Raw genomic sequence first — 13,723 nt, forward strand, 5'->3', positions numbered from 1 at the left:
ATATATGTTTAATCTCTCAGTCTGAGTCGAGAACAAGGATTAGGGAAGTTTCTCATAACGAATGTTGTAAGCGAGCTTTGAATCGGCGTTACCACGCTTTACAAGGAAGGATCAACATCAAAAATCGGGAAAGAAACATCGTTATACCGGATAATAATGTATATCGAAACCAGAAGCTCGCGACTCACGCTCTCTGGAAATTATAAGTAGCTAGAGGGGGAGGGGGGGGGAATGTAGATACGATATCACGTAAAATGTTCAACATGCTGCCAAGTTGCTGAGTATCATATCTCGTAATATGGCTCAAATCCGGATTCACAATATCATATATTTCGTTGTACGTTTGTTTATTCAAAATGATACGCGTTTTTTTTTTTTCTATACACGTGTCAGCATATTAAAAGATTAAGTATATCGTTCACTGCGAGCTTACGAGGATACTCTGTTCGCATCCGCGTCTTGAGTGCGCACATTTTTCGATCGTGAAATACTTTCTTTATAAATGATTTGTACATAAATAATTAATTGTAGAAAGCGAGTCTGCGCGTGAAATGATACATACTCGATATATTCGTCATTCGGATTACCTAACACGCTTTTTTTTTTTTTTTAGTTCTTTAGTTGAGAGACCGAATTAATGCGAATGTGTACTTTTGTAAGAGAGTGAGAGAAGGGGAATCTTGATCGCCGCGTTCACATATATCAACATGCGTATATTATATGTTAACAACATTACTCTCTCTCTTCTAATCGTAGGTTCATTATTCACGAGTGAAAATTTACCGCAAAGCGCATCGCAATGCGAGATGAATCCCGAATCCTCCGACTTTAATTGCACAATGATACTTTTTTATCGTCTCTCTCTTTCTCTCTCTCTCTTCTTTCTGTAAATGAATAGCGTGACAATACAAAAGCATATCTGTTTGAGCGACCTAATAAATAATAAGCAAATACGTTTACTTCTCGGAAAAAAAAAGAAAATTTCTTCGCATTCATAGACCGTTCTGTCGATCCTACCTTGAGGAATGACCTTGATATCATCTACGTCTTGAAGCGAGAAAATTCTGCAATAATTGTAGTTTTCTAATTGATTCTTTTGATACGAACGCGTGACGCAAAAATTGACAGTATTTTCTTAATTCGTTAGTTTAGTTAGAGAGTGTGCCATCGCTCGCAGCGCGCGTCTACTTCAATCGCATTAATTAAGGAGTCATTCGTATCAGTGCGTCGTGAAAGAACAAAGATCAACGTGATACAAATTTTTCAAGAAATATGCGAGCTCCGATCGTTAGGCTCGATATTAATTTTCTTGACGGATTAAGAAACGTATGTATCACGGATTTATCAAAGTAAATAAGTAAACGATAGATAAAAATGCTGTACATAATAATGTTGATATAATCTTACTACCGATGTAATAGTCGTATTATACGAAAAGGGAAAATAAAGATAAAAGTTAACTTAATTCAAATTGAGAAATCTCGTCTTGTTACTCTTAATACCCCGTAATTCACTTTTCAGCTTAGAGCGCGCCGCTCTATGGAGGATATATATTACGCTAGTTGAGAGTAAATTAACGCGCAATTAACAACTTATCTCGCGGTTTCGTAAGTACTGTTTGCTATGAGCGGGTATTAAAGCTGTACAGCTTCTCTCAGTGTAACGCACATGCACTATAATAATATTATTATATATTTTTAAATCTCTATCGCATTATATATCTCACTTTTTTTTCCTTTACTTAGGGGTCGCACGACGTATTAGCCGTGCTTAGCCGGTTCCGTCGATTGATCGAAGGTACGACGACGACCGCTATGCTTCATCGATGAAAAAACTGAAGAAAAAGTTGGACGGCAACGGGACGGCGGGGCATCAGCAGCAGGCGACCGGGATGGCGGGCGGATTGAACGCGAACGCGACAGACACCCCCGATGTCGCGAATCGCATCTGCAGGGATTTCCTGAGGAATGTGTGCCATCGTGGGAAGCGTTGCAAGTACCTGCACGAGCGTTCCGACGACGATCCGGTGGAGGAGTATACCTTCTGCCACGATTACCAGAACGGCATGTGCAACTGGCCGGGCTGCAAATTTCTCCATTGCACGGAAAGCGAGGAGAAGCGTTTCCGGGCGACCGGCGAGCTACCGCCCCACGTTCTCAACAGATCCAAGATCGGTAATAACGACAAGTCGGATTATCCGTTGTGCAAGGACTTCCTCAAGGGCAGTTGCCAGAGAGCCAACTGCAAGTTCAGGCATTGGAAGAAGGAGGAGCCGCAGCACAATCTGATGTCGCCGCCGCATCACAACGCGTCCAGACCGCAGCACAATTTCAACGGCACGAGTAACGGCGGTGGTGCCGGAGGCGAGAATCGCAGATACGAAGAGGATAGAAAGTAAGCGATCTCTTGTAGTCGATTGACTCGTCTAATGTTCCTTTACACATAAATTTTAATTTTGCGTTTCTAACGATTTCCTTTTTTATAAATTTGCAGTTTTCACTGGCAAATGGAAGATCAGCATAACAATTTGGTCGCTAATAACGGCGGTTACAACACATCACATCCGGCCGATTACATCGGACCGCCAGAACCAAAGAGACGGATAGTCTCGGGCGAAACGGTCGTTCATTTTGACGCTTCTACGATCGTGGGCCAGCACGCCACGCAAGCGGCAGTCACGCCGAGTTATTATTACCCTGTAATACCGCGCAACGAGGCACGGGCTATCGTACTTGAGGATGAGAATGCCTTGTTGAGGAAAAAAATAGAAGAATTGAAGAAACAGGTATACAAGATTTAAATATACACGTGCATTTATTACAAAATATCAATAGAAATATTGATCAGGATGTCTACTCGCAGGAAACATATGGAAAATCTGATATTCTCAGAGATTTCTTTTGTACTTGAAGAAATCAGGAAATCTCATAGAATTTTATTGGGATTTAAGGAAGTTTTTAAAAAATTTGCTTTGATAATGCTTTTATATCGTAATCAATCTGCAATCCGCCAATAAGCCAAGTTATGTGAATTATATATTTAAAATATATTATAAATGTATATATCTATCTATTTTTGTGTTTATATATATTAAATGTTTTAACAAAATATTTTGAATATGCAACACATATATATATTTTTATTATAATTTTTAGTGATAAAATAAAAATGTTATGCAAGTGAAAAATGTTTATCTTACGAAAGTTATTCAGCTTTTTCAGTACATTTGCAAATCTAGCATTTGAAACGGCCTTGTGTTTTTTCTTCGTATGAATGAAAAGTATTAGAAAATGCATACAATATGAAAACTTATTTTAGAAAGTTGCACCAAAAAATCTTTAAAATATTCTCTCTTTACTTAGAATTTTGAACAAAAATACTTGGAAGATCAAGGATTTTTTCTACAAAATTTGAATAGACAACCTGTTTTTATTTCTGTTTATTTATACTGTGTTCTAATTCTCATTTTTCCGTCTTAGGTTAGCGATTTGACGGCGACGAATGAATTTCTGTTGGATCAAAACGCTCAATTGAGGATGTCGGGCAAACGAACCGCGAATGTAACAGCCGTAACAGTGCCGGCAGTCACGATTACAAATACAGTTCCACCGTCACAAGCCCCGACGCCTCAACAGATGGTCAATGCGGCCGTAGCCGCTGGTACTCTTCGGACAGTCACCGCCAGCGTAGCCACCGTTCCTGTAAGCATTGCAACCGTGGCGCCCGTCTCGATTGCGGCGGTCTCTATGGCGCCGGTTTCGATACCTCCGCCGATCGTTACTATGGCGCAACAGACCATCTCGATGAGCGGCTCCGGACCTCCTCAAGCTACCAATCAACAGCCACCCAATACACAGCAGCCTGCAAGCCTACCTCTATCGATATCCGGCGCGACCGCGCCCCTCGTTTCTTATCCCATTATGTCTCAAGAACTTAGGCCTGTCTTACAGTAAGTCGCGTAGCAGAAGAATACGGACAACAGTTGTATTCTGACAAGATATCGACAAATATACGATACACACTACCTACCTACTTGGCTATTAAGAATATAACATCTTCTGACTAAATCATGTTTCTCTTACAATAAACTGATGTACTTCGAAAGTACAAAGAACGGAAGACAGAGAGAGAGATCAGTGGCTGTGGAATGACACAGATGTATTGCAAATGTAGCAAATAGAAATATTTACATTGATGTAATATTCATATACATCTTAAATTTCTTAACTTCCATACTTATTTACACAAAGATAGAACCTAAAGAAAACAGATGTTTAGTTTAGAACCATTTTGTTAAAAATAAATAAATAAATAATTTTCTTGTTAAAAATAAATAAAATCAAATTATATTTGGTTAGAAATAGATTCTACCCCTTTACCTCCTAATAATTATATTCGAGTCTGCATACAACTTCTTACGGGTTATGTTTACCTTATATTCGTGTGGAAAGCTATAAAAAAAATATTCTTTATCTTCTCTGAATAGTATCAGGAATATACAGTCGATTATATAGCATAATAATCGTCGGCGAATATATATATCCAAAGTGTGTATAGTTGTAGAATAATAGGAATGACAATCTACAATCACGACAATTAGTTGCATCATGACATTATGTTCCTTTGTATCTTCTTTTTCTCTGTGCATTATATTATACATAGTCTCATATTAATCTCGTTTTTTTATATGTGTGTAAGGCTAAATTGAAATTATATCAACAAACAATTAAAGAATTGTCGAGAAACTTGTAAAATAAACGGGCGTAAATAAGGAGAATGACTCTCATTTAGATTAATATAAGTACGTTAACATAAGTACAAAGGAGAATAAATATAGTATAATGAAAAAAAGATATATATCTATAAAAAGATTCATGTACTGTTCTTTGAACTGGTTTCATAGAACTTTAGTATGAAATTACGATATTAAAAGTACAACAAAAATTTATCTATTGGACGAGAACTAATTTCCAAGCTCTTGTCCGATTTGTTTAAGCGAAATATTCTACATGTTTCAAAAGCGAATGAGTTATTCTCCTTATTTATAAAATAAATTATATAAAATAATTTGTCCATATAGTTTTTGCATATTAATTAATAATGAATATTATGTACACGATGCTGTACAAAGTATTCCATATTGCTTCTTCTTTAGATTAATCGCAAGAAAAATGTATTTTATACTTCTGCTTTTAACATATATATAAGCTAATTACTCTTATAAAACAATACTTTAATTATTAAGTACTTATCGCTATACACACACGGTCCTTTATCGGTCTCTATAATTTACTTAAACAAACAGCTTTCTGTTTAGATATTAGGATAAAAGCAATGAAAAATTTATACTTATAGCCCATATACGAGCGTATCAAATTACACACACACACACATATATATATATATCATAAATCAAATGGGCATACATCTGAATTTAAGTCACGTTATTAATCGATTCTATATACTTGTATATATATTCTGCGATAATTAGCATTTAAGAAATTGAGCACTATGTACTCGTGTATTTTATATATGCATACAAATATGTATGAATAATCTTTTACGTATGAATTTATGTTAAAAAGCACTTTATTAAAAAAGAAGAAAAGACGAAATGATTTTTACTTTTGTATTCTTGCAAGTGCGAAACTTGTGTGTGGAAAATGAAGTTACACTTTGAAATTTTTCAATTTCTCACTATAAAAAAGAATGATGAAAAAAGATATGTTTTTTTGTAATATTATATATATATTTAATTTTTATACATTATATATATAAGAGAGAGAGAGATACACATAACATTTTGATATAATATATAATCATATATTTTTATAATAGTAGCCATTAATTTTATTTTTTATACATTTATCATTGAATAACGTTTTACATTCGGTTTATAATAAATGCATCCACTAATTATACGAGGCATTCACACAAATTTACACACCCGTTTTCAATAAAAATAATAAAAAGGATTGTACTTTATAGTGTTAATTATGTTATTATAATTCAATGTAAAATATTTACATCAGAGTTGTCTAATTTAACTCATAACAAACATATCGCTTTACTTTCTTTTTTTTTTCCTTTACATTTTTGTGTGACGTTCTGGTGTAAGTGTTGAATATGAGATATCTTCATTTTTGTCAATGAAATACTTTTTCATTGGACATTACATATATTTATGTACATATAAATATGCACACATATATAATTCTGTATCCCTTTGCCCTATCGTTAGCTCTAGCGCATTGCAACCAGAAGAATAATTCTGGTTGTATGTAAATAAAATATTTAATATTGCACAGTTTATAATCACATAGAAACTTTGTCTACAAGTAAAAGGAAAAGTACCTTTACCTTTTTATACAATGCATCAATTTATCTAGCAAGAATGATTATTTTGTAAATTAATGTTTCCATCTATTTTAAAATTTTCGTTTTTTTTTTTGCGTATTTGTTATTATAATTTAATTAAATACATATTTGCTTTTATCACGAAATTACAATTTACAACGGAACAAACTTTTATTTGTCTAAACTGATTAGTTGTAACAGGAAATAATTTATGCCGCAGAGGATAAAGATCTGGAGCTTCTGTTTCTTAACCAATATGCGCCAACTAACAATATGGTACAACAAAATCCGACTAGAAAACGCAATTTCCAGTGATGCTTAGAGCATCTTAATACATTAATCACTTTTATAGTCTGTTCCCTAGTGTCGCTTACGCTACCCGAATTTTCAATTACAAAATTTGCCATCTCAGCTTTCTTCTCCAAGGACATTTGTGCAGCTATTCTTATTTTTGCCTTAGCTTCTGTAAATCCACTGCGCTCTATTAAACGTTGTAATTGAAGATCCTCTTCACTGGAAGTAATAAGTAAGTTATAAAGTTTATAGAAGCTTCAAAGAACCAAGACTCATTTTGTACATATTTACTCAATTTAAAATATTGATACGGTATTCTGGTATATTGATTGTAATGTATGCATACCATGTTACAACTATAATTTTGTGTAAATAATTTAACATATGTCCTGTTTCAAAAAGCAATGGTAGGTCCATGACTATAAACGAATAGCCTTGTAGAAAGTATTTAATAGTTTGCCAATATATTTCCTTATATATGTCAGGATGCGTAATGGCATTGAGTTTTTTTCTTTTTTCAATATCATTAAATATTAAATCGCCGAGTTTCGTTCTGTCCAAGTATTTAGTATCCAAAAACATATCCGGACCAAATTCTTTCTGTATCTTATACCATGCTGGCTTTCCTGGTTCGACGACTGTAATTAAATATAGATAGATACATTATTTTCCACATTAAATTTGTCTTTTAAATAGTTTAATAGCAATGCCGCCTGTCAATCCAACAAGATACATCTCGAAAGATGAAAGTTTTACACGAAAAATATAAACAAATAAATGATCAAGTGCACATAACCGATTTCAGCATTACTCACTCAGGGTAAGAGACGCATTCGGAAATCCTATTCGTTGGATCAAAGTAAAGATTGATTGACCAATCGGAACAAAGAAAACTTTGGTTTTCTTTTCCTGATTGGTCAATCAAACAGTACTCTGCTTTGACGAATAAATTTTTCGAACGCATCAAGCATAGATAAAGCAAAATGACTACACAATCATGACGCACGAATACCTAGACATCAGATGATTATTTATAATTTATATACAGGGTGGTCCTCGTAACGGTCGCCACGATTTTTAAGGCACTTACAATAATCTGACATAAAAAAGTCATAAACAGAAATTTATCAGTTTCTAACCGGCAACAAATTGCAAGAATAAAAATTGACCAAACATTTTTTTCCATAAAAAAGCAAGGTCACCTTCAATTTTTTAAACGGAACTGCCTACTTTTTATGTGTGTACTCATTGAATTTGTTTTGCTATCCTCTACATTATTATTAAAAAAAAAAAATACAATGGTTCCATTTAAAAAAGTCAAGGTGACCTTGCTTTTTCATGGAAAAAAAATGTTTGGTCAATTTTTATTATCGCAATTTGTTGCCGGTTAGAAACTGATAAATTTCTGTTTATGACTTTTTTATGTCAGATTATTGTAAGTGCCTTAAAAATCGTGGCGACCGTTACGAGGACCACCCTGTATATATATGTATATACACAAACATACATACATACACACATTCATGTATAATGTACATAGTGCTTCCTGTTACCGAAATACCGAGCATAATTTATTCTTTATTTTCGAAAATGATAATTTTTTTTTAAACGAGAAAGAACAAAGCATAAAAAAACAAGATAACGTTTATATATTGCTAGAAATAAAGTTAACAATTAATAGTTTTTATGCTCTTAAAAATTAGAAAAAATATCTTGATCTTCCAACAATTATATCAACTTTTAATTTATTTATATTTATTTCAAATTATTATTTTATAGCAAATTATGCAAAACATAAGTTCTTTTTACGGGAAAAAAGGAAGCTATGTGTACTTTACTGCAATAATTAATATAATTACTAATACACCTATATTTCCTTTGTGAAGTCGGGAAAATTTGCCAGAGCAGACAATCGGTCATAATTTGGAACAATACTTGTATTTTAACAAGTAATAACAAGACTGATAATGCTATAATTCAAGAATAGTATATATTTTTAATATACATTAAATGAACTGAACAAATAAAATGTATGTAATTCCTATTTCGTATTACATCGGATAATAATTTTTAGAATAAAAGTTATCAATTCATATAAGAAATATCAATTATTGATTAACAAATTAAGAAATTAAATTATCAAATTAAGATTTCTCCTACTTTAAAATAATAACAAAAAGAGAAGATTGCTCTTATGCATAATAATATAAAATAATATAAAATCTTTACTTAATCCCTATGGCATATTATATTGTGTGTGTGAATATTAATAATTTTTAGAACAAAAGTTATCAATACTTACAAGAAATACATTTAAATCTTCTACTGTCAAATGACAAAAAAATGCTGTTGTGCATAATAATATAAAATAATAAAAAATCAACTTTTTTATCTTTTTCTAAAGCAAAACTGAGAACGGTTTTTATTATAAAAAATCTATATTTTAATACCAGAGATAATGTATTATATCATGTAAATTACTTATCTTAAATATGCTGTCTGAACATATGTTATAGGCACCTGAATGTTTTCTATCTGCAATAATAGTTCATGATACTCTTGCATTAGAGTTATAAAGTTTGGAGTATCCACAATATCTTTTAAATATAATTTTATCAAATCTAAGGCATATTTTTTCAGTGTTGTTCCATTATTTAAATGCGCAATCTTTAAATGTTTTACAACATTTTCTTTTGTTGTATTTGCGATTAAATATTGTTCACATATTAATTTAAGATCTTTTATATCATATTTTTCAGCTGCTATCAAAAGTTCACATGCTATTTCTGTATCTTCTCTTACATCTTCAGATAAACAACCAGTTTGTAGAAAAAATAAAAGTTGCTGTAGAATATCATATTTTATATCAGTTATTTCTATTTTGTTAGTTCTATTTTCAGTTAAATCACAATTAAACATAGCTTCAAAGACTTCACTTTTTGAACATAATAAAGCCTTACTTGCTTGAAGATGTTCATTGTTTATTACAAATGTAACAAGTGAGTCAGATTTTGCATTGGAAACAAAAGATTGCATGTCTGTCACGGATATCCCTGGTTTGTATGAATAGCATATACTACTGTTAATTAAATTAACAAATTTACAAAATTTAAAACATATTGTAAATACTCCTTTAGATAAATATTTCTCACTATTATTCTTAAGATCTGACGTAGATAATTCATACAACAGCTCTTCAGCTTTATCAACAAACAAATCACTTGCACGTTTTGATATAAGTTTTGTTTCAGTAGAGCTTAATGAAAAAACACTATACGAAATTCTCATCCTTTGTTGACCATATCTTATATCTTTTCCATTCCGAGCATAGAATTCCAACTTATCTTCTTTAAAGGATACATATAATATAAAATAATCGTTGATTTTATCACAGTGCAATTCAGACATAAATTCACGTATTTCCCAAAAATTAGAAATACTCCATGTATAAGAGAATATAATCGATTCTAGTTGCGTTCGACAATGATAAGTGGTATCTTCAATTATATTCATTGTCCTCAATTCTGCAAATAATTAGCATTCAGTAATATATTTTTATGAAAACTGAATATATTTTTTAAAAGATCTCATATTTTATATAAATACAATGACTAATATGCAAGTACATTAAATATTCTACACACACATCAAAAAGAAAGTTTATTCATTATATCATTTGTAATTATTTTACAATCTAATACTAATTATTCAAAACTGTGATATAAATATTAGTCATTAATTTAATTCTCAGATATGATTTTTTTATTAATATTACTACAATAATATTCTTATAGTTACTTTTCTAGTTACAATTCTCTTTCGTGTTTCCGCGTTTCCGCGTTTCCGCGCTCCATGTAATGCTGTGTTCCGATTCCTCATTCGGGTGCACCCGATATTATAATATTCCGGCGCAAGTGTTTGCTGTTTGAAGTTCATCCTGTCGAACAGCAAAGCAGTAAAAGCTGTGTTTTGGTTATATATGTACATATATTCTAAAGTATGGAATCACCAGAGGTAAGTTTGTAGGAGAAAGAATGAGAACTATCTAAAAAAGAATATTTTGCTTACAAGATCAGACTCAAATCAATGAGCTTAAATCTAAAACTATCAGCTTTAGGTTGTTATTCTCGTTTCTAATAACAATTCTTTCTAATTTGATAATAAATCTGAATAGAAAAATGTGTCTCTATTGTGTGATATAATATAAATATTGAAGAAAATTTTACACAGCAGTTCTCAGTTACAAACTTTTCTACAACGTTATTCGCATTTCTCTGTCTTCTTTGTTAAATTTTCGTACTATGTGTACAGATCATAGACATATAAAATACATTAGACGAGCCCCTATCCTTAAGCCCAATGAATAAAGAATCACAGGAGAGAGCATTTGGTGCTAGCAAGTGTGACGTCCCGTCATTTTTCAAAACCATATTTCAACTAATAATTAAGTACCGCATTTATTTCTGCATTATGACTATGGAATATAGAACAATTATTTAATCATTTGCCCTTATTTCCATTATTAATCAATTTTACTAATTGCTTATTGTTCTACAACGCAGTAAGTACCCGCAATCACTAACACCCTTTATATTCTCAAGATTATTTCAACAATTGACTGACAGCCCATTTGCCCCAAACCATTACCTCAGTTCCTATTCCATCACTTTTGATAATAAAACAAACCCCTGTCAAGCATTTGCACGTTGCTGACAGTTTCCTAGTCAGTCAACGTTAATAATCCACAATCTATCTTCCTGCAATCATTTGAAACATCCTTATTATTCTTACTATTATTATTATCAATACTAGACAAATTTAGATTTTGCTTAGCGGCTATTCTGCTGTTGTCACTCGGCTGTGATCCAACCTTTGTACCCCGGTTGCTGTGAGTTTATCCCTCCCCGGCGACACTTTACCCTTTTTCCGGAATTTCCTTCGTCTACTGAACACATACCGTGCCCTAGACATCCTTCGTCTACCGAGCACATACTGTGCCCTAGACATCCTTCGTCTACCGAGCACATACCGTGCCCTAGACATCCTTCGTCTACCGAGCACATACCGTGCCCTAGACATCCTTCGTCTACCGAGCACATACCGTGCGCTAAACATCCTTCGTCTACCGAGCACATACCGTGCCCTAGACATCCTTCGTCTACCGAGCACATACCGTGCCCTAGACATTTATCGTCTATCGACCATCGAAGTATGCCCTAGACTGACTTTTTCCCATATCTTAGACCTTCCCTTTGAATTAAAATTTAGGATCGTATGAAACAGTAAGATCTATTATTGATATTAATCAAAAACCTTTTTTTCATAATTAAAAACCCGAACCCTTAATAAAACCATTTTAATTCCACCTAATTCTAATTCTTATAAATAATTGATATTTTCTCCTAATTTCTTCTCTTATTATAATATTTTTCTTCAACTATTTCTCTAACTCTTATTATTTAAAGCATTACTTTACTACTGAATCACATATGAACATTTGCGCATGCGTATATTCCTATATCTAACACCCAGTAAAATCACTCTAGTAAAAGATTAGTTCCGAGCCGAACGTCATTCCCCTAGAATCCACCACATCAGTCCTAGCTCTCGGCGTCCCTGGGGTATAGCCGGTGGAAGCAGGTTGCCCTATAAAAAATAGAGAGCTATCCTTTTCTCACTAACTGAGGTATAGTAAGAAAAGAGCATTGTCGAGACGTAACAAAGCATAGATAAAGCAAAATGAGTACACAATCATGACGCACGAATACCTAGGCCGGTATTCATAGTCAGTTCTTATATTTAAGACCGTCTTAGGGCCATTTTCACCAAGCTCGGTCAAATTAACCGACGGTTAAAATTAGCAGGGTTCCAACTGAAATGATAAGAATGCTTGGTTTTCCTTCACCTCTATTTTCTGTTGGCCACCCTGCTAATTTTAACCGTCGGTTAATTTGACCGAGCTTGGTGAAATTGGCCCTTAGATTAAGGGTGCCATTAGATGGAGCGCGGAAACGCGGAAGAGAATAGTAACCAGATTTCCGCGTAAAAGAATGAGAACTATCTAAAAAAGAATATTTTGTGCTTACAAGATCAGTGACTCAATTCAATGAGCTTAAATCGTGGGAAACTATTAGCTTTAGTTTGTTATTTTCGTTTCTAATAACAATTCTTTCTAATTTGATAATAAATCTGAATAGAAAAATGTGTCTCTATTGTGTGATATAATAGTTGCTTTCCATTTACATCAAAATACAGATAATTCTCACTTGCGTTCTCTCTCACTCGCATGTATGCTACGTGCGAGCGAGAGAGAACGCAAGTGAGATCAAATTTTGTGAAGGAGAACGTTTTTATATATTTCGATTATTTTATTAATTTAAAAGTAACAGTATAATAATGGATCCAAATATCATAATATCATATATTATGAAGTATCTCATATAAGCACGGGATGAACCGATGAGATATGCAGAGATAACTATGAAAAAGGTTATCTCAATGTATATTTTATATTTGCGTTACAAGAAACTGCAAGGCAGAAAGAACCGTAACATATGGGTACGGCCTATTTTTACTGAGACAAGAAGACTTCTTCAAGGTGACAGCGACAATCTACTTGTGGAGATGCAATTGGGAGATCCTGAAAAATATTTCAACTATCTCAGAATGTCTCCAAAAATAACAAGCTACTATGTTTATTAAGTACTAAAAAGCATTCAAATACTTACAGGACCATCCATTTATAAAGTTTTTATATTTTCTATACACTTTTGTTGAGTTTTGTTGAGACGGTAACGGATTCCGCGGATTCCGCTCAAATGTGCGGAAAGAAACGACTCAATTCGCGGAAACGCGGAATAGTTACTTTTCTAGTTACAATTCTCTTCCGCGTTTCCGCGTTTCCGCGCTCCATGTAATGGCACCCTTAGGGTGCGAACCCATGCAGCGGAATAGCGTAACGCGGAACGAGAGCATGACCAATCGCGAGCGTTCTGCAGTTTTCGCTACGCTCACGATTGGTCCGCTCTTGTTCCGCGTTACGCTTTTCCGCTGCCATGGGTTTGCACCCTTA

At 33.3% G+C, this 13,723-nt stretch overlaps 3 protein-coding genes across 5 annotated transcripts in view; 1 reads left to right on the forward strand and 2 right to left on the reverse strand.

Annotated features, from left to right (window-relative positions):
- LOC115245089 (zinc finger CCCH domain-containing protein 10-like) overlaps positions 1–4,349 on the forward strand; it is a 23,144-nt gene extending 18,795 nt beyond the window's left edge. The window contains exons 1-4 of one of the 2 annotated variants that reach the window (XM_029823194.1): positions 7–1,607; positions 1,746–2,394; positions 2,494–2,785; positions 3,480–4,349. In XM_029823194.1, the coding sequence (XP_029679054.1) occupies positions 1,826–2,394; positions 2,494–2,785; positions 3,480–3,953 (1,335 nt within the window). In that variant the 5' untranslated portion in view covers positions 7–1,607; positions 1,746–1,825 and the 3' untranslated portion in view covers positions 3,954–4,349. Of the gene's footprint in view, positions 1–6; positions 1,608–1,745; positions 2,395–2,493; positions 2,786–3,479 lie in introns of those variants that run through there. The other variant, XM_029823193.1, reaches the window with a different exon arrangement.
- A 1,638-nt stretch (positions 4,350–5,987) lies between these two features.
- Positions 5,988–7,308, reverse strand: LOC115245093 (dephospho-CoA kinase domain-containing protein). The gene is made up of 2 exons (XM_029823200.1): positions 6,998–7,308; positions 5,988–6,870 (listed from the first exon to the last, which is right to left on the reverse strand). The coding sequence occupies exons 1-2, from the start codon at positions 7,231–7,233 to the stop codon at positions 6,567–6,569; spliced, it is 540 nt and encodes a 179-aa protein (XP_029679060.1). The 5' UTR covers positions 7,234–7,308; the 3' UTR covers positions 5,988–6,566.
- Positions 7,309–8,624: 1,316 nt separating this feature from the next.
- LOC115245090 (speckle-type POZ protein B-like) overlaps positions 8,625–13,723 on the reverse strand; it is a 7,923-nt gene continuing 2,824 nt past the window's right edge. The window contains exons 1-3 of one of the 2 annotated variants that reach the window (XM_029823196.1): positions 10,900–10,969; positions 10,720–10,817; positions 8,625–10,175 (exon numbers count right to left, since the gene is read on the reverse strand). In XM_029823196.1, the coding sequence (XP_029679056.1) occupies positions 9,133–10,164 (1,032 nt within the window). In that variant the 5' untranslated portion in view covers positions 10,165–10,175; positions 10,720–10,817; positions 10,900–10,969 and the 3' untranslated portion in view covers positions 8,625–9,132. Of the gene's footprint in view, positions 10,176–10,719; positions 10,818–10,899; positions 10,970–12,737; positions 12,841–13,723 lie in introns of those variants that run through there. The other variant, XM_029823195.1, reaches the window with a different exon arrangement.

The sequence above is a fragment of the Formica exsecta genome, unplaced genomic scaffold (genome assembly GCF_003651465.1).
Source record: "Formica exsecta isolate Colony F162 unplaced genomic scaffold, ASM365146v1 scaffold90, whole genome shotgun sequence".
Lineage (NCBI taxonomy): Eukaryota > Metazoa > Arthropoda > Insecta > Hymenoptera > Formicidae > Formica > Formica exsecta.

Excerpts from the sequence above, each read along its gene's own strand:
- LOC115245093 (XM_029823200.1), bottom strand. The coding sequence starts at position 7,233 with ATGTTTTTGGATACTAAATACTTGGACAGAACGAAACTCGGCGATTTA. Across the intron at positions 6,871-6,997 it reads AAAATTATAGTTGTAACATG|TGAAGAGGATCTTCAATTAC; the intron begins GTATGCATACAT and ends TATTACTTCCAG.